Source organism: Anguilla rostrata, chromosome 3 (genome assembly GCF_018555375.3).
Source record: "Anguilla rostrata isolate EN2019 chromosome 3, ASM1855537v3, whole genome shotgun sequence".
NCBI classification, from domain to species: domain Eukaryota; kingdom Metazoa; phylum Chordata; class Actinopteri; order Anguilliformes; family Anguillidae; genus Anguilla; species Anguilla rostrata.
The window spans coordinates 49,811,592-49,832,619 of NC_057935.1; the positions used below are offsets into that span (position 1 = coordinate 49,811,592).

Consider the following 21,028-nt stretch of genomic DNA (forward strand, 5'->3'; position numbering starts at 1 on the left):
GTGGTGGTTCCATTTTGAGGTACTTCGCTGCAGTAATGTTTTGGTGGTTGGGAAACTGGCCTTAAAACTCAAAGAGTGAAATCTGTTCGTGCACTAGGTCTAAGTGGAGGTAAAGATTGTGTGGTAAACATATGAGTGTCGTAGATGACTTAATGACTTTAAACACAATAAATAGATACATCTAACAAATAAACCTTCATCGGATGTACAACAGAACATGCATCACTGTGCTCTTGTGTTGGAATGATTAGAATGTTGAGCCACAGTTTTACTATGAACTCTTTGGCAGCTAAACTTCCTCAGTTTTGTTTAGACAAAGAATACGCAGAAAGACATTTTTAAAGTTTGTTTTCATGTCTTTTTGAATCAGAGTAGAAGAGCATGGTTAGGCTTGCATTCATTGAAGATTGGTCAATGTTTTTGTTGGTTGTCATGTGTCTTCTTAAAGATCTTGTTTCAACCCCAAGACAACAATGTGAAAATATTTGTCAAAGTCCCCAGTTTCTGTGCACTGTTTTGGATCAAGCTGTCTTTTTCTCTCCTTCCTCTCACTTTTGTTGACTTCCTTCCATGTCCTGTTTTCTGCTCAGAACTCAATATTCCCCTGTGTTTGGGGGATCGATGTTCTTTCTGAAGAGCAATTTCACAGCCAGAGATGAGAGAGTTTACTCTGCTGGGTCCACTATAAACTCCCCCACAGTCATATACTGTCTAGAATATTATTAATCTAAATAATAATAATAAGAATAATAATAATTCTGTGTGTGTGTGTTTGTGTGTGTGTGTGTGTGTGTGTGTGTTTATTTGTGCGTGTGTGGGTGTGTGCACGTGTGTGTGTGTGTGTGTGTGTGTGCAGAAAATGAGTATTCTATGGTTTCTTTGGCCCTTCTCCTGCATTGACAGATCCGAACGATGAAATTGTGTGCATTATATTCCTGAACCTATAGTGCTGTAATGTGTGGGCTAAATTCTACATTGACTTTTTTCAGCTGTGATTAAAATGGACTGGTGTGTGTGCCTGTGTGTAGGTGCATATAAGTACATGTTTGCACATTTTGCACACCATGCATATTTTCCATATATTTAAAAATGCTTTACATTTGCTTTCAGAGGATTGATATTATGCATATGTACAGTATTTTCTCTACATTTTGTCTTATGTAACTATATGGAAAGATTATAGGAACTGTGATATATATATATATATATATATAGTCCCCCCTTCTCATGTGTGTAAATATTGAGTAAAGAGCCAAATCAAGAAAAAATACATCTTTGTCCCAACCATTATGGAGCTCTCTGTAGGGTTTAAGTGATTCAGACAATTCATTCTCATTTATAATACCTCTCTTCAGAGCGAAGAAATTGCCAAAGCCTCTCACTCCAGAAGTAAGCCATTGATACTATCTGTTTCATTGTCACTGTTTCTTGCGATGTTGTGGGTCTTTAATTGTTGCTTTGTATTTTTATCCCAATGTTTTTATCGCTATGGCAAACACATTGAGATCACTGGAATATATAGGCATTACTTTGGCCACTCACAATATTCCATACATCTATGTGTATGCAACAAAATATATGGATTTCTGTTTTATTGCTTTTTTTTGGGGGGGGGGGGGGGTACTGGGATGCTGCTTTTGGGTTCTACTTTTTGCACAGCACACATCGTAGCAGATTAACAACTTCATAAACAGCAGCCTCTTTTCGGTGACTTGTTCACAGGAGCGAAGGCACATTCAGACATTTGGCATAAAAAGAGTACAGACAGGCAAGAAATTATATGCATATTAAGTGTTGTAGTGACAGAGAGGATCGGATTCACTTTGGCCGTATCCTAGCTGATAACAATCTTTAAAATATGGTGTTATCAGAAGCCGATCCATGGATCCATGGGCATCACAAATATTTTTATCAGAATGCTTTGGAAAAAAAGAGAAGATGAGCACTGCCACTGTGCAATATTATAGCATAGCATCCTGCCAAAGTCAATGACAAGCATGTTTTCTTTGGAAAATATTTCTGAAGGACCACAACCTTCAGCATTTGACATAGTTATTAACAAAGTGTTATCAGCAAACCTTACCTGTCTTCTTAACAGTATTATGTTCTTCAAGATATTCCATAATAACATATTGCTGTTGAAAATGTGGTGAATGAAACTCAGACTAAAATATGTCCTGTCAAGGAACTCTGATCTCTCCTGCTGTTACCTGCTGGTTACCTGCCTGCAGTGAGTCTTGAGTGTTGGGATTAATGTGAATTTATTTTTGTTTCTCTGTTTCCTCTCCCTGTCCTTCCTCCTCCTCCAATCTGTCTCTCCGAATCCCTGCTGTTTCCTGTTGCCTCTCTGGTCCAGTGGCTGCTCCTCTGTCTCCAAACTCCTGCTCTGGTTCTGCAACACCAGGCCTGTTCCTGTTTAGGAAGCCTGCAAGTGAGTCTGTTCCTTGCCCCTTCCCTCCTCTTCTGTTCTCCCTGTTCTCCTCTAACATGATCAGAGTGCAAATGGTCCTTATCATTGCAGCTATTACGTGGAGGCATGCAACGTGATGTATGGCATGTTGTTTTTATCACTTGTCTCCAGCGCTCCATGTGAGCTTTGCATGATTTAATGGCAGGGGGTCTATGACTCACCGCTCGGTATATGTGTACCATCGTCGAGGTCGACCTTAAAGATCACTCGCTGCAGTGCTTCGGGTTTCGTTCCTTGCGTGGGTGTGTGCTTGCGCATGATTGTTTGACTTTGTGTTCGCTGAACTGCACTTTTCTTGCGCAGGGTCAAAGAATCCGCCAAAGGATTTGAAATAGCTTATGACCTGTCAGCTGCTTATTATCTTCAAAGATATCTGCGTTCTCCTTCGTCGCTGGTTGTTATCCATTACATCCCCTGGAATTGCCTTTTGAGAAACTAAATAAGCTTGTAAGCCTTTGTGCTGAACTCTTAATGAAACATCACACGTTCTGGATCTTTATCTTCTCCAGTTGGATCTATTTATTATTTATTTACTGAGTGTCAGGCAGGGCTGCACATCGTTGTCCTTGAAATTTTAGGCTCAAGGTAACTCCCCGGTGTAAAGATGTGCACGACAGGATAATGCCATAATAAAATGGTTCATGCCTGTTTAGAATGAATAGATCACCCCCCCCCCCTTCAACTAATTATTAGTCTCAATCTGTTTTCAATCATTTCCCTTGATTAACAATATGATTAATTCACAAAATGCCATCAGATATAGCCAGTTATCCTGAATTAGGCTATTTGGTGAATAATACACTAATTTTTTAATTTGCATCACAAAATTGTGCATATTTAATAAACACTATTTAAAATTGTGGATACATGTACTCTTAGTTCTCTACACCCACACTCGGAGTATTCATGACAAAGATCTGCAAGTTGCAGATTTTGTCATTTTAATTATCTTAAATCGCAGGTTTTTCTGCCTTTTCTGAAGGTTTGCTGAAAGCAAACACGAGAGTGAACAGAGTGAGTATCTTTTACCGTTACGTGTATTTAGTGATTTTCCTAAATTTTATGAATCATTTAATATCCCTAGCATGATGTGAAGAAAGAAGCTGTGTGTTTATCCATCAGTGGATTGCTCAAATCATTGGCGCACTTGTCAATCAATGAAAATGAATGAGAACAGGCTGAGACCAGTGAGTAAGAAGGGAAGGGTTTCTGCCCCTTCTATTTTCAGCTCGGCAACCTTCGCTGTCAGGAAGTAAGCTCATTAGCGAATCCTGCTAGTGTAGTGCATGCTGGGAGCAAATACCTGCAGACACTGCAGCCCGTAGGACCGGGATTTGAGTAGTGCTGATATTTCTCTGAAGTGGGCCAAAGTAAATAGAGCTAACATTGAAACAGCCTCTTTATTCACACTGTGTAGCCTCGGAAAAATAATGATTAAGCCAACATAAATAGGCTTACACAACTGAAATGAAGTCAGATTTACACCTGTAAATACTGTTTGAGAATATTATGACAAGAATGACAAATACCTCTCAGCAGGCGAAAATAACAGGTCCCTTGGATCCTGAACTGCAGCCTGAGTTTATGGAGAAATATTTACCTTCCAGCAAGTTATTTATGTATTTATTTTTGACAAATTAAATGATAAAAAATGTATCATTAAATTTCCAATTACAGCTGTCGTATTTTAAAGACTGTTTTCCAACAGGTAATATACAGTAACTTTGAGTGTTCATACAAGTACAGTCCAAGTTGCATACAAATATCAGTGTTGGAATCCAATATTTCATCATTCTCTATTTATCATAATACTGTATTTAATAGTAGTATTTGGATCATTTACTGTGATCATTGCTCTATGACAGTGGTTCTTAACCTTGTTGGAGGCACCGAACCCCACCAGTTTCATATGCTCATTCACCGAACCCTTCTTTAGTAAAAAAACTAACTAACTGCAGACTAGACTGAGGGGTGGACCTCTGCGGCGGAGGCTCCACCGAACCCCTGAGACCGACTCACCGAACCCCTAGGGTTCGACCGAACCCAGGTTAAGAACCACTGCTCTATGAATTGTAATAGCACCACTCTGCAGACCACTGAATGGGTTTATGTTAAATGCATTACTTGATCTGCAAATCATAATTGGTCAGTCCATGTTTCTCTCAGTGTAAATCCAAGCTTTTGTAGCCTTAATTTCTAGTGAAGGAGTGTGTCAGCGAACGAAAATGATAATATTCACGCATTATTGCATAGTTCTGACACTGTCATATTTATTTTAATTAAGTGTGCGCTGCCAGTGAGCTTTCTTCGGTTAAGACTGGGGGCGATCAGCTGCTTTGTTTCTTATGTCTTTCGGTGACATAGATATAGTCGAGCACAGAGTAGTGGAAGCAATCTGGCCCGCCGGCGCCATTGCGTTCTCACGGCACGGCAGACGAAAGTGAGGAAGAGGAGCCACAAAGGAAGGGTCGGACACCAGTTCAGCGCCGAGTTCATCAGATGTTAGAACGGCGGGTGATTTCAGACGCCCTCGGGAAGCCGGCTGTGTTCGGCGTCGCGCGGCGATGCTGCTTCACCCGCCGCGTGCCGCGGCCTCAGCGCTAAGCGGCGCTGCGATCGTAGCGGCGATTAAAAGCGAAACAGAAAAAGGAGTCACAGCCCTAACGCACGAACCCGGCAGTGTGAGGAATATTCCGCAACGGCACAACGTCTCGAATTCCTGAAGCTCACCTTCACCTCGTAAACGTGCGGCTGTAATTTTTTTCTTTTTTTTTTCCCCCCTCTCTCAGTGCTCCAGTGAGCTCTGAGAGATAAACACGCCAGCCCAACTCTTGAGTGTGCATGTTTCTAACAAATACAGATGTGCTTCCTGGAAACTTTACTGCCACAGCATGGATTCTCCTCCTGTAGACAGATGGGTGTGTGGGAGGACATTTGGCGAAAGGTGAAAGGAGTTTAAGAGATGGCATGTCTGGCTTTTAAGTAAATGCGTATTTAAATACAATCTGCCTACTATGATTGGTGGACTGCCTGGTTCTGCCTGCTTCTGCTGTCCATGCACATTGCAGTTCAAAAAATGGTAATTTAGCCCTTGATGTTCTCATATTGCTCCTTATGCAGCTGGCAGGCAGAGAAAAATATTAGTCTGTTTTTTGTGAAATGTATACCAGAAAAAAAATGAATCCATCAAGGTGACGATTTATTTAATTATTCATTTTTGACAAAGAAAAATATTCCAGGCCACATTCTTGCAGCATAAACCAGGTCTCTCATATTTGAAATCTCAAAGACGGGTCCTTTTATTTGAGATGGATGTTTTATCTTGGTCATCTTTTAAATGGTTTCATAGCTCATCAATACATCCAATCTGAGTACCTCTACTTTTTGATGCTTTACTGAATCAAATTGCTTTATTAAATGGAATCTATTTTCACCTCAAGAATTCAAAAACTTCCGTCATGACAACGGAAGTTGCTAGAAATTTGTGTTAGTTCTTATCCTCCTGAAACATGACAGAAGAAATAAGCTAATGTATTTTTTTTTGATGTGTCAAAAACAAACCGGACCATGCATACACATAATATTTGATAGTTGACTTGTTCATAGGAATCTATGACATTTTTTCCAGTTTCAGTAGGGTTATTTCTATATAATACACATGAAAGGCCTTGTAACCGTGGAATTGCTGCAAGCTGAGTAAGATTAGTAGAGACAAGGCTAGAGTGGTAGATTATAAACAATTATCAGTGATTTCTTTAATATGTAGGTTATATATAAACATATTTGACAGCAGCTGTTATATAGCTGGGAAGATCATGGGCTAATAAACCTAGACATAATCACCAGTAAATTAAATTTTTGTGACTGCTGCATTTCCAGGCAGAAATCACTGTTTTTGATGCTGTAAGACCTAGGAGCAGACTACCAGCTCCAGTAAAATTCCCAGATCAGCATGAAGCATGCAGTGGGAAAGAAATAATCTTATTTTAGGCAGTTACCATGGGAACCACTCAAGACCAGGTAATTGGCATCTAATTGGCTTTGTAATTGTTTGTTTTCTTAGGTCAGCTCATTTCATTAAGAAAGGGAGAATCAATGGCACAAACAACTTAAAATTGAGGACCCCCCATTCAAAACTAGTAAAGTGTTTTTTGCTTACTTTTGTGTCCCCAAGATACTTCTAATTTGCAGCACTTTGTTCTTGGACTTTAAGCTATTCACAGCCTTAAATTAAGTGGTCTTCCAAAGGCAACTTATTTCTTTGCAAATTGCTTTTCTTTCTGTGGAAAGTTCAAATGTGTTGCATCCCCAAAAGGAGCAGTTATTGTATTTACGTTGGGATTTAGGCAAGAGCTATGGACTGCGACTTGGTGTACTTTTACCAATAACAGCACAAAGTCTAAAACACAGTGCCCAAGAATTCCGGTCAAGCTGGGCCAGCACATATTAAAGTCCTTTGATGGTGATTGTTTGGTTTCTAGCGTCTGTGTATTTTCCTGTGCGGTTGGTTGTTGCTTGTCCACCAGACTGTCAGCAGAGCCTTTGAGACGCACGACCAGGATCATGCTGTGGTGCAGATTGCAGCGCCATTTCCAGAGCTATAAGCATAATGGTTGTCATAGCTCTTTGAATGGTACTGCCATATGTACTGGAATACCTACTCCACGCTCTGACTCCAAGATGCCTTTAACTTTGATGATAGGGGATCTATATACACCCACCAGGACTTTTGCTTGATGTAAGCGGGTTACTTGTTGTTTTGAAGAAAACGCTGTGTGCACCCTTCTGCCGTGGATGGAGAATGCGACCCCTAAGGCGGTGTCACATCTGAGCGGCAACATCTGAGGGCCAACAAGTCGACCATGAGGCCGTCCGCCCACTGCTCCTCTCTGCTTGAGACTATGAGCATTAACAACAAACGCGACGCAAGGGAGGGTGTGAATCAATAATGGGAATGAGAGCCTCGCTCAAAACAGCTCCTGTACAGCGAAGGATACTGTTGTTCTCTAGTCTCACTGAACTCTGTATAATTTATGCACTCCACACTGGATTCTCAAACTACTGAGGTCTGCAAAATATTGTGCTGAAATCTGATGAGCCAATAAAATCAATTTTACCATTTACATTTACAGAGAAGGACACCTGCATATTTTCTTTTTATCAGGTTGTAAAGTAAGGAGCAGAAAAGCAAGGCTATTATTAGAAAAAGTGCTTATGCAACATTTATTGCACAAGAGAAGTAAAGGAGATATACTGTTGCTGATTGTAGTCACCAAGTGCCTGTTACAACAGTTTGTAATTTGAAGTATTGATTCTGAAGCTGTTCGGAGACAGTGAGTCTGCTGCATGGTAGAAAGCTGGAATGGGGGAAATGACTAAGGCATAGCCGTTGGGCCCGTTTTTCAGTAAACCCATTGCAAGGAGTGGATCATGTTGTGAAATTCTCGCTATCCTATAATGTCCTGAAAGGACAGGCAACTGTGGAAGATGTGGCATACTCAGTCTCCTCTATTGTCAGTAACTGTGATAAGGTGAGAAGAAGGTTGTCTTCGTTATTGCTTTGGCACATTTCATTAGTGACTTCCATTATATTTACTGTTCTCTAGTTATTATGTTCTGACAGACAGTATTTCCCCTACCATAGGACCAGAATTTCACAGGTATCGTCCTGAAAAATACAATTCAACTTTAGGAGTTAGGTCAAACATAAGGTGCCATCTAAGCATTTTGAGCCATTCATTCTACAACTTCTTTCTTACATGTTAAGACTTTATGTTACAAGAAAAAAAAATCTCTTTCTAATCTCACTTGCTTTCCCTGTTTTTGAACCTCTCATATTGCCATCTCAGGGTTTTTCCTGGCTCAAAATAGGGCATAGGTGGTGACTTTTATGTGACAGCGACTGTGATTGGAAATCATGTCTATAGTGGATTCGTGAGTCGGCCCTCTCTCTTTACTGTCTCATTCTTTAAGGCAATTAGGCAGATTCTACTGAAGTTAATTTAGCATGGCTAAGGTTGCATGTTAACTTGAAACCAGTCAAACCTAAAACATTTAGAAATGAAGTATTCACTACCAAAATGTACCAATAAATGCACAGATAATTTCTAATGTTTTTTAAGGTTTTTCTTTGTGCACAATGTTTCTTATTGGTGACTTGGGTGACATGAAAAAAACAATAAGGTGGCTTGCCTAAGATATTTCGATGTAGGAAAAACTCTGCACCTGTCAAAACCTAAAAAAAGCCTTTTCACTCATCCTACTGAAATGTCAGATATTAATGTTTCTGCTTTGAGACCAGGTTTAGTAGACAGGCTTGGTTACTAAATAAGGGAATATGATCAATTTTATCAGATGCTCTATCTCACGGTGGACTGAGATTTATGGTCAAATCAGTATGACTGAAGACTGGCATATCAAAACAGCCTCATTCTATACCCTGTTCAGTCTAACTCTGAAGAGGAGGGGAGCGCCAATATCGGTAGATAAGGAAATGGATTGGCCAGATGCTTCAAATAATTCAGAGAATAATTCAGTCAGAAAAGTCAGGCAGTCAGGCTTTTGAAGGCCAGAGATAATGGAACTCATAGGGATGTTGAAGCTAAATTGACATACCCGATACACACCTGAGACACACCTGAAACACAGTTGTGAAAGTGGCCAGAAGTTGTCTGTGGAAATTATTTGTTGCTACCCTGAATAGCAGATGTGTAATGGGATTGGCAAATGAGTTAATGCGATATTGTTGATTCAGTATTATGAAACAAATGATTTCATCAATGCTCTTAGTTAAAGCATTCAGTAGCTCTGTCAAATGCACGACTACCATGGATTTTTCATCCCTTTGCATTTTACATGCACTGTTATTTATTTATTAAAAAATAGTTTTTGAACAAGGGTAAAACTATGGGTTTTTCAAGCCTGCAATCTATTCTCATAATAAACTACTTTAAATGCTGGGACTTCATGTGCCAGGGCTTGTTTCAAGGTGCTTAGAAATGTGAATATTGAGATATTCAAATATTTCTCATGTAGAGATATTTAGTAGTTAGGAATTTGGGATATGTGACTGGCCAAATTAGAATATGTAAAATATCTGCCAGGGATGAGCATTATGTGTAACACTTCTTGTTTGAGCCAGGGAGAGACCTATGGATGGTGTAGTGGCAGCTTTGTGTAATGTGTGATAAACACAACCCATTCCCATTAACATGGCCACCCTGAAGAAAACACAAACACTGTCATTGCAAAATCTGGACCAAGTCACACCAAGGAATTTTGCCAGTTGCACATGCAGTCCTCTCCAAAAGGAAGTAAAATCTAGCTTTAGTCTTTTCCAAGATGTGGTACACGTTTGATTAACTACAAACATATGATTCAGGCCTATTGGATTTATTCTGACAGTACATCACATAAAAAGAAGTGTTATCCTTCTTTCAAATGGATTGTGTGATCCTCAGAGCCATATTTTTTTCTGGTTAAATGAAAAAAATGGATACTAAAAGGCATAGCTTGAGGTTGTAGTGGATAAACTCATATATGCTGTAAGTTTTTTTGTTATATTTTCAGATAAAGGTCTTTCGAGTATCTCGGTCACCTAAATTTGAATTTGATTTGGTTAATATACATTTATGGTACATTAAGCTAAAACTATAGAACAAAATGTATTCTGATGTAATCTTTTTTTTTCCTTTATCAAATTAGCTGTTCTGTCATCATCAAAGCCAGTTCTGTGTATGCTTAAATGCCGACATGGAATGTACTTTTTGAATGGTTACTTTAATACAGAGCTAAATATTTTATAAATGCTCAGTCACTAGTGACTCCTGGCAGCACAGACCATGTAAATGCTAGCTGCCTATTTTTAATCTGTCACGCACGGGGCTTGAAAATAAGAGTATCAGCAAGGGATGCTTGTACCCACAGAAGGCTTCATTATTTATCTGGCAACAATCTACAGTACCCATAATCCTGCGTTCATTAGTTTCCATTAGAGTCCCCTGGCCTCCTCAGCAACGGTTCAGCCTGCTTATACATGCTAAATAAGACAGTAATAACTGTTTTATGAATCATTATCAAATACATCATTGATGTTTAGTCCTAGATAAATAAATGCAAGAGATAAATTTCCATATTGAAAAAAAAATGTATAGTGTTAAAATATACACCTCTGAGATCTACATATAACATAGTAACAGTAAATATTTCTATGGATCACTCTTAGCCTATCAGCCCTGGCTTCCTCCTTATTTACAGATTTTAAGATTTTTCAGATTTTCTCATCTTTCAAAAATGTTTTCTGAGACTTACTTTGTTTACATGAAGGGAAGAACATCAGGAAATGTGCCTTATCTCCACCCAAATCATCAGGCCCCTGTCATCCACCCATAGAGTGCCTTCTCTGGTGACCTTCACTAGTGCAGGCTGCAGTCCTGAGTTTGCATCCAGGGACTTTACTGAACATTGCAGTACCGCTCCTTTCCCAAAGTCTACTTTTCATTCCAGTAGAAAAAACACAATTATTTGGGGAATGCACCTGTCACTCTTTCATTCCCCTCCACAGAAATTAATTACAACTCTGGAATATTTGAAATCAGCTCCTGTACAACTACTGCACGTTGTTCCCCTCTGAGGACATGGACACCCACAGTTACCTGCCATTTCGTGCCCTGCCAGAGCTATGATTGTACGGGGGCTGCTCCCGGGATTTGCCCATACACTGGGACCCTTGCTGGGAGATCAATCAGACAGCTTTGCTTGTTCCCTCTACTCTCGGAGCCAACCCCGTGCAGTGCTTTGCGGAGGCTTCTATTTAGACACACTCCGCTGGGCTGGACTTGGCTCAGCTGGCCAAGCTACCGTCTGAGGTTAATACTGTGCCAGATCAAGCTTCCAAATGTCTGCTTTATGCTATTAAAATGCACCACCTCAGTTGCTGTGGATTTTGATGACCACCAGGTGTTTTCTCCCAGGCTTTGCTGGAGGCCAGACATCGTGACACCTGCTAGAACACTGCAAGGCTGGTGGGTGGGGCAGGAGAGTCCAGGCTGGTATGAACCTGCTGGCCGTGTTTGCCTGGCGATGGGGTGTTTCTGAGTTGAAACCACAGGTTTCAGTGCAGTAATTATGTCTGTCAGTTTCAGAATGCAAAGGAACACAAACTCTTTGTGAATTCTGAAATAAAGGCACTTTTTATGAGTGTGTTTATTGCACATGTTAATTTTGGGAATAAAGAATGTGATGTCGGGGCAAAATCCCCCCATGTATTACACTGGCTTAAGTAGTCTGATACGGGATAATTTGGTACTGTTATGCTTGAATAGTATAAAGGTCTTATGTTTGAAGGGTTGGAATATCAGGGAATTTGTTAACACTGAGGTATTCAATTAAAAATTCAAATTCAATTCAAATAACTTAATTTTTTTTTCCATTACTTCACTTGTGAAATAGTGTTGGTGCATAACAAGACAGACACAAACACAAACACAAACACAAACAATAAAAAACATACAGTGCAGCTGGACCTCATTCGACTAGCCATTACAGTTCCAAATATTCTCGTAACTATAAGAGGGGGAATAACGGAAGGATGGGGGATTAAGGGAGAGGCGGTTTTTGTCAAAACTAAATCATTCTTTTGCTGCTGCGGTTGCCTGTCACACTATAGTGCCACGTGTACAGAACCAGCTGTGTGTTTTCTCTGGGTGCACAGTGCATGGAAATCAATTGTCCAGCCTTCAGCGACTCATGAAATATGTGGAAACATGCTACAGTCATTATAGCGCCAAACAACCAGACTTTGTATGAACACATTTGATTGTAGTGTGTATGTATATTTTCACAGAACGTATCTGACATATTGATATGAACATGACAATTCCTATGATCAAATATTTTCACATTTTTGTTGTCGTAGGAAAGCAACATTAAGGGCATTTGGAATTTTGGCTGAAGTGATATCGCGCAGTGCATAAATGTTATTATAAAAGGAGTTCTTGTCAATTATGTAGTTCGCCACAATATTTTGGAAATTATTTTTTTAATGGTAGTCATTGAGTTGATTTATAGTATGCTTGTGTATCTCAGTCTCATGATAATGTATACCAAATTTGATGCCAATGTAATACATGACAAACAAGCCTATGGAAATAAACTGTTTTGCATATAAAACAAAATGGCGGTAAATCAAGATAGATAGATAGGTAGATGGCGGTAAATCGAGTTGTAGATCTGGAATACCCAAAATTTTTGTATGAAAGTTATGGACCGAAATGTTGATATATGCATTAGAGCACCACCATCTGGTCAGTATATGTGCAATACCATTCCTAAGTAGTGGGGTGCCATAGCAGCCCACCTGCCTTATTAGCTTACTCTTGGACTTACAGGTTCTGAGCTACAGATCAGAGAAAAATAAAGTGCTTATCCTGAGCAAATGTATTTATTCAAGATCATACAACAAAGAACCTCCCAATATCAATGATAAATTCATGCTGGAATATATAATACCCTGCAACCTGCATTTTAGTAGCCTAACATCTCTTCAACCTGCATTTTTCTGGCTGTAAAGTAGTGAAGTTTTCAACATAATTAGCACCATCAAGGACACAAGCAAGGCTGTGCAAGTCCTGCTGGGCTATAATGAGATGTTCTTACATGGTGGCAGTGTGAATAGGGTCTGTAATGAACTCAAATAAGCTTGCTTCAAAGGAATCAAAAGGACTTACAGCACTACAACTACACCGATCAGCCACAACATTAAAACCACCTGCCTAATATTGTGTATGTCCCCCTCGTGCCCCCAAAACAGCTCTGACCCGTCGAGAGTTTTTAAAATCATGTGGAAATAATTCACCCTCTAACAATATCGTAGCTTTTTATAGCCCTGTAGCAACTAATAATGTAATAAACTACCAATAGTGTAATAACTCCCAATAATGTAATCCATTTCTAATGTTTTATCTAATAAAAACCAGTAAACATAAGTAGCAGTAGTAGTAGTGTACTTTATTGATGCCTGGGGGGGGGATTTGCACTGTTGCAACATCAAAGACAACAAAGTAACACAATCAGATACAAATTTACAGTCGATACAAAATATTAGATACAAATATACAGTAGATACAAATATATACAGAAATCCAAATATACCAGAGGACACCTTCAGAGGTAGAGTCCATGCCTCGACGGGTCAGAGCTGTTTTGGCGGCACGAGGGGGACCTACACAATATTAGGTAGATGGTTTTAATGTGTGGCTGATCGGTGTATATTCTGTGTATATATTCAGATGGGTGACAAATTAGAGGAAAAACCTTAATAAATGAAATTGAAAATTAAACATTATTTGGTCATTTGCGCACAGTGCGCACAGTGAAACATCCATTTGAATGCATTTATTGATCCAATGATAGATGCATTTATTAAACAAATCACAGTGCAAAATGAATACTTGAATTACTTGAACCTGGAATACATATCCCCTTTCAGTTGACAGCTCATCCCCTGCTTCCCCAGTTCTAAATACAGATACTTTTGTAGGTTGAACAGATATAGATAGTGTTGTCTTTGCAACAGTACATCTGTGTTGCGTTTTGTTTAAAAGAAGAAATGGCTCTGTTCAATCTTCAGTTTTTTTAGTTTATTTGGTGGTGCGTTCCTCACGCTCATTTGTGTAGATATAAAATGTGCAACGCAGCCCCTGAGCCAAGTTCAGACTAACATGAGGAGAGGCTTTATGTGTGGATTTGGCAAGCAACCCACAGGCACCAGCGGGGTTGCTACTGGAGAGGCTCGGATCCTGGCCAACTGAACTGTCCCTGACCCTCCTATTATGTCCCGTGGGGCTACTGGCCTCTGTCGACACTGGCACACAGGATTCGATCTGTCGCTGTGGGGTCCATCCACACACTAGGACAGTGCTTTAACAGGATGAGCCTCCCAGCAGCCCAAAAACCAATCATTATAACCGCCTGCCCCTAGCAGGACTCATAATGTTAGTGCCTTCTCTGGCAGACCATCCCCTCAGGGTGATGACACCATTCAGTAGTGCATGAAAAATAGTTCTAAATTTGGCACCCTGCATGACTACTCAAAGGGTATGGACCGGAAGTAACATGATCGACATCAGAGAGAGGGACACAGTTTTTTTCTGGTCTCTGGGTCTATGAGCTCGTGTTTATCTGGATAGAAGAGTCTATCAACGATTCTGTCTCCCGCCCCTGCAAAATCAGCTTGAAATTGCAGATGCTATCTCTGATTTCACTCTGCCAACTAATCCAAAATAGCTCAGAGGAGGATTGTCTGTTTTGTGAGTACGGGCTGTTCCCTAGAGAAGCATATGGTGTGACTTCACTTCCTTTTAGATCAATCAGGTCACTGTTTAATCAGTTCAATAGTGTGATTTTTTTAAATGTGCATTATTACCGAGGAGAAAGTGAAATGTATAAATGACAATCCTTGGCGGAATTGTTTATTTTTTTTAAGTTCTCGTGACATGCTGTGTGAATTTCTGCATTTATGCACTTATAATAACCATTAATGATAACCACACTTATGGGCCAATTTAGCTATGTATAATAACCTTGCTTAATGATTCTTGTCTGTTTTGTCCTGTCTCAATGTTTTATCATTTTTACTGTCAATGTATAAGAATGCCCTCAGGACATGAGATATTTGTAGCAGAAATAACCAAATCCACTAATTATAAGGGTTGTCCACATACTTTTGGAAATTTAGTGTAATCTATGAATAGGAGAAAATGCTGTAGCTGATGTAAATAAAAATAATGCTATTACAAAATAACAAATAATTAAAGAATATCTTTCTTTTTAATAGTATATTCATTTTCTATTATTCAATCCTCCTAGGCAGTTGACTGGGAAGTTTAGAATGTTAAGCAACTGAAGCTAATCTTCTAACAAGAAACAATATTGATCTACTGCAATATAGATTCCATTTGTTAAAGTCTCATTTTATGGCTCTCAGTTTTGTAGCCAGAGTTTACTTTGTGTGGCATCTGGAAATTTCCTTGCATCAAATTCACCACTGGTAAAAAAAAATCTCTCTAAATGTGTTCTGCTACTGTGAGACTGTGAGAGTTCATGTGCATGTGTGTTGGGGTGTAATTTCCATCAGTTGCCTAGCTACATTTACAGCATTGGACAGAGGGGCTGTTCTCTAAAAGACTACATATGGATTACCAGTGAACGTCTAATTGCAGCTTATATCCTGTTTACATTTCAAGGAATCAGGCGGTAGCCCCAGGGAATCTGATTTTCTGGGCATACTGAGCGTGCTCCAGCTCAGAAGCCCTCATAATACTGATTCATTAGTGCCTGGTGTGTCCAACAGAAGGTTTTCCCTGGGTTTCACTCTCTCATTCTCTATTTTAAGCACCGCGGTTCTCAGCGGTGGAGCTGGGTTGCGCTCAGCGAGAGGCACTCGCACTTAATGGCGCGTGACTCCATTCTGCCGTCGACAGCTGTGGTCACAGTTGAGCAGTTTTTGTGCAACAGCTTAGGAGGGGGGTCACTCGTAATGAATCATTACCACTAAAGAGACGAGATGTGAAGAACAGTCATCACTCAGTTGGAGTTTAGCATCTCCGATGGTTTCACCCATAGCATCATTACGCATTTGTGAAAGCTGGCAGCCTTTACATTTTTACTCTTGGGAAGGAGAATTTTTTTCCCCCTTTGTGAAGATGCCAGTGAAAGATGTGCTCACGAAGGAGCATCAAGGAGAGCAGTTTTTAAAGCACGTCAGCCACAGCTGTCACAGCTTTTACGTGTCAAATAAAATCAGCTTATCACGTTGAAGGACCATTAGGGAACTCCTAAGTATTTGTGGACAAATGATCCATGAAATGCTTTTGAATTGTTTTTTGATTGAGCATTTAGCGAGTTAGCATGGTCTTCAGGGACAGAAGGCAGAGAAACTGACTGACAGTCGTATGTGTGGAAGCAGGTTTTGAGAAGCAAGAAAAAAATAATTAAAAAGTAATGATAGTGACTAACTTCCTGTTAACCATTGTTCTGTAAAATGTGCATGCCACTAATATGTGAAATTAATTTTGTGAACTTTTCTTGCTTCTTCTGTATCCCTGTTCCATAGGTTAAGCAAATAAGTATGTTTCTCTAGCATGTACATGTAGATATGTGGTACCTGTGCAGCAAATGCTATAAAGAGATTCTAAACATATCTGTAGTCATGCACTTCCTATATCAAATTCTTATCTCAGGTGAGGGCTAGGAATGAGAGCTCAGATTGATTGAACTATTGCACTCTTTTACCACTAGATATAATCTCAGCTGCCTCTCCCATGACCTAACCACATAGTGCTTTGTGTTGGGGATCATGTTGCAACCAAAGACCCCAGGTTATAGCTGCTGAAGTGCTTTTTAGAGGTTTTAATATCTGTTTAAACGTCCTTGCTTGATATTTTGAAAGGCCGCTACCTATCTGAACACATACCCAGGTGGGAAAAAAGGCATAAATAAAAGGCTGTTGTGGGACAGGGCCCTTTATACTGTAGCTTTTTGAGAGCGATATCCAAAATCTTGTTTTGGGCTTCATTCCCTACCTCAAGCAATCCTGAATATGCACAAAATCTACATTAAAAAATGGAATATGCATATAAATGAGACCATATGCTACATTTTACACATTAAAAAACACATTTTAATGCCAGGAATATTGTTAAGAAAATAAAGAAGTGTACATACAATTATAAATAATAAAGACATACATTGTCTTCCAGTGACTTTCAATGAATGCATAAAACATAAGAACACTTTACATAGAGATGCTACTGTATTTTCCTGTGAAATAACAAGGTACCGACTATTCTTTAAAAATTCTTCCATTCTACTTGATGTCACTGCATTAAAATAAGTCAATACCAATATATGTATACTGCTATTTAAGATAATATAGATTAGAAGAGAGGTCACATAAATCTAATACACAGATGTGTTCAGATCAGACTTGCATCCGTGTAGTCCACGTATAGCAAGAAACAACCTGGATGTGCGGCTCAAGACAGGGAAGCACGGAGTCGTTCTGGAGCCCAGGTCTGTGCGTCTCTCTCTGGCACAGATGACCCGCTCTGAATCTCTGTACATCATGGCCTGTTACGCTCCTGAAATGAACGATTGGGGGGGGGGGGGTGGGGGTGGGGCGTTAATGAGGTTAAGGCACAGTGAACGAGCGACTTCGTCACCCCTGAGTGGAAGTGAAAACAAACGGTCCAGATCTCTCTCCCTTCTGGCGGTGACAGCTGACGTGCCAGGCCAATCCCAGGGGATTCCGGGGTCCGAGTGTGGACGTGGTGCATTTATATGGTTAGGGGGGAGGCGTTTTCCCTATGGGATGGTCCAGGGTGTCTATTCGGTCTCCAGAACACTCCTAATTGTCTGGAGGTGCAACTGCCTTTACTCACCCTGGAACTGTCTGTCCTGCATGCAGCGAAAGTTGTGCCTTTCTGATGGTGCTGCCTTAGGGCATAGGTACATTCAGCGTGTGTTTTGCCCTGAAGCAATAGTGCTGTGTGATATGTCCGGCCAAACATGACATTTGCATATCTTGAGAATCATTACTTGTGCATCCGCACAGCATTAAACTGTGGCAAAAATATAAGGGGAAAGCCGTACTATAGTACACAAGTTTTGCGGGTCCTTATTGTCTGTGCCCTTGTCTCACACCCACACGTTCGTTGTACACTTGAGCCATGCCGTCCAGGCGAAGGCGACATCTTTAGCAAAAGCAGCTGCAATGTGGCAACAATCTGGGGCTCTGCTTCAATGACATCTTGCAGCATATTTCCTTTAGAAGTCTTTCAAGAATGTAAAAAACTTTTTCTTTTTTTTTTCCAGGGATAAATTTCAAGCCCAATTTCCAGACAGGAATTGCTGTGGCTTTGCTTGTTTATGTAAACAGCTTTTAATGGTTTTAGTGCATGGCTGTTCCTGCTTGCTACTACCGTGGACACATGGAACATGCCAGTCTGAACGCAGAGCTTTACACTTCATTTGATGCAGACAGATTATGAAAGGAGTTTGTTTGAATTACTGACATCCTAATAGCTTCAAAGACCGCCTTTGTATATGTAAACGTATTTTGTCGTTAACATTATGTTTTCATGTTGCCTTCATTAATTATAATGCTCATTGTCAGGATTCGCCTCTGAAAAGCCATTTCTGAATGTTGCTTAATTGCAAACACAAACGTAATATAAACAAACCATGCATGTAAATGCCGTACACCTGCGTCTCCAGATTTTTTGATATCAAGGTTGAATGCAGAAATTTTGCATATGACCACTGGCTGTCAAGTGGCAAAAAAAAACTGTCCCAGCTTATGATACTTTTTTATAACTTATTTTAGAGAAAATAATCCCTCAAATAATGAACTAATGAGGAATTTATAGAGAGTTTGTAAGAGATTTTGTGTGTGGCATAGTGTGTTTTTTTGTTTTTTTTCAGGCGGTTCTCTCAGTCTCTTAATGGCCTCCACATTCTACATCCCTCCAGGCCGTGGGTAGGGATGTGTTTACTCTTTGTTAAAAAACACAATGAAGTCTGCATTTGGCATTATCACAGTCGTTGCTGAGCCAAAATGTACAGACCATTCTCGAAAAATCGTTCCATTGTAAAAGGCACTGGACCGAACAAGCATGAATTATACCAAAGCTCACAGGAACCAATTTCTTTACAAACCCTTTGTGTCATAATTCTTACTTTCTGTTAGCCAATTTCAATTTTAACAGTTTTCTCAGTTAAAGTACATACATGTACTTAGCAGTACCTCTTAAAATAGCTTTAATCTAGGACTTTCCAAATCCTGGGACTAACATCCAAAAATGTCCTCATTATCAAACCTCTAATACGTGTAAAGCTGGTTAGGCTTACTGGTGGGTATCACAGTAAGTGACATGGCATGAATAGAAGTTCATTAATGCAAATTCCATATCCATAATCTTCAAAGGAGAACCTGCTTTTATACTAACTTGCTATTGATTATTTGAACTGCTTTTCTTTTATTTACCTGGTAGGTCTTCATTTTGTAACAAATTAATAAAAATTAAATATAGTGTTTTTATAGCTCTGTTTTTGTATTGCATAGACTGCAAAATCTACTTGGAAACTTAACATGCATTCGTAGTTTGCTCTTGAAGATGAAAGGGTACAGATGAGTTCCAGGTATTAAACTGATAATTTAAGGAATTAAGTCAAAGGTTCACTCAATAATGGAAGTAATTTGAATTTTAAAGGTGAGCACAGAAATCATTTTTACTTCTAATTTCTGTTGTTTCGAATTATTTTCAAATAAGCCTTCATTAAGACTCACAAACTAGCATTTATCATATTTCTGATTTCCTATTCTGAGGTTTGTTGCAATGTCAGTCCCAAATTCTGTTGTATGGGGTATAGACAAAATGATGCAGACCTTTTTTTCATTTCTTAGAAAGAAGACAATACGTATGATACATCTGGCTCCTAAACGCTTTGAAGTGAGAAGACAACATGCAATAAAAGTGTTAAAAATGGATTTGGATGGTTTTTCACTCAAGCCTCCTCATGATGATCCATACTGCAGCGAGATGCTTGGCTTCTCTCCATAATATTACAAAAGAACAGATGTTTAGTGAGGAAAAACAGATCTCGCAAACTGATATTTTTTAAGGATATAGCCTGATTTTGTTTCAGGGTGCAGGGAGGAGGAAAATAATGGCAACATTGCTGTCTCTTCTCTCACTCGTATCACAGCGTGAACATACCTCTGTAATGCAATACCGATAAGCATAGTCTGGGCTCTGTGGACTGTGGCGCAAACCTTGAAATATGACGGCAGGCTATCGATATCGTATTTCTCTTTGCTGTGGCCACAGCCCTTGAAACATTTCTGCTCCCAGAATAAATAAGCCAAAAACAATGGCTTCCTGGAATCAAGCTACCCATCAACTGTGCCAAGCCAAACTATTTGTAAGCCAGCAACATGGTTCTATGTGTTTACCAGGCTCAGTGCTGGCAAAAGTGTGTTTCCTCATTCATAGCTTTTCATATGGGACTAAGTTACTAAAACTGGTAACGGTAAGGAAAATACCAATAATCCTGACGGTTCTAACTTGCAATGCATTTTGTAACACCACTTAAAGTTGCCAGTCCCAAATCATATTTTTGTTATGTTGTGTTTCACAGTATGTTGATTGCTTTTTAGGAATGGAGACGGATTGTTTTTTTTAGAAAACTCAGATACTGTAAAATAAAATTTACATTTGAATTGAACATTTCATAAACTGGTTTGAATTGTCTGTGATACCTGACCTAGGGAAAGTCAGAGTAAGATTCTGAGCTGTGCTTAAATACCTCATTAAATCTGTGCTAGTTGTTCAATTCTTACACATTTGTTCACGGCTTCAGTGTAATATCTCAAGTATAAGTCTTACCTTGATGTCCTCGTGGAATAAGCCTTCTATGACACAAAGAAGGCGTCATCTCTCTCAGCGCTCTCTGGGGTGCATTCGCGGGGGACTAAAAGTGATTCTGAAACATGCTCTC

The 21,028-nt window shown here is 39.6% G+C and overlaps 1 protein-coding gene across 3 annotated transcripts in view; it reads left to right on the forward strand.

Annotated features, from left to right (window-relative positions):
* Positions 1–21,028, forward strand: part of htr4 (5-hydroxytryptamine receptor 4) — a 115,424-nt gene that overhangs the window by 87,460 nt on the left and 6,936 nt on the right. The window contains exon 7 of one of the 3 annotated variants that reach the window (XM_064328052.1): positions 2,357–2,431. The exons of the other annotated variants lie outside the window; for them this stretch is intronic. Within the exon in view, the coding sequence (XP_064184122.1) occupies positions 2,357–2,420 (64 nt within the window). The 3' untranslated portion in view covers positions 2,421–2,431. The remainder of the gene's footprint in view (positions 1–2,356; positions 2,432–21,028) is intronic. 3 annotated transcript variants of the gene reach the window in all.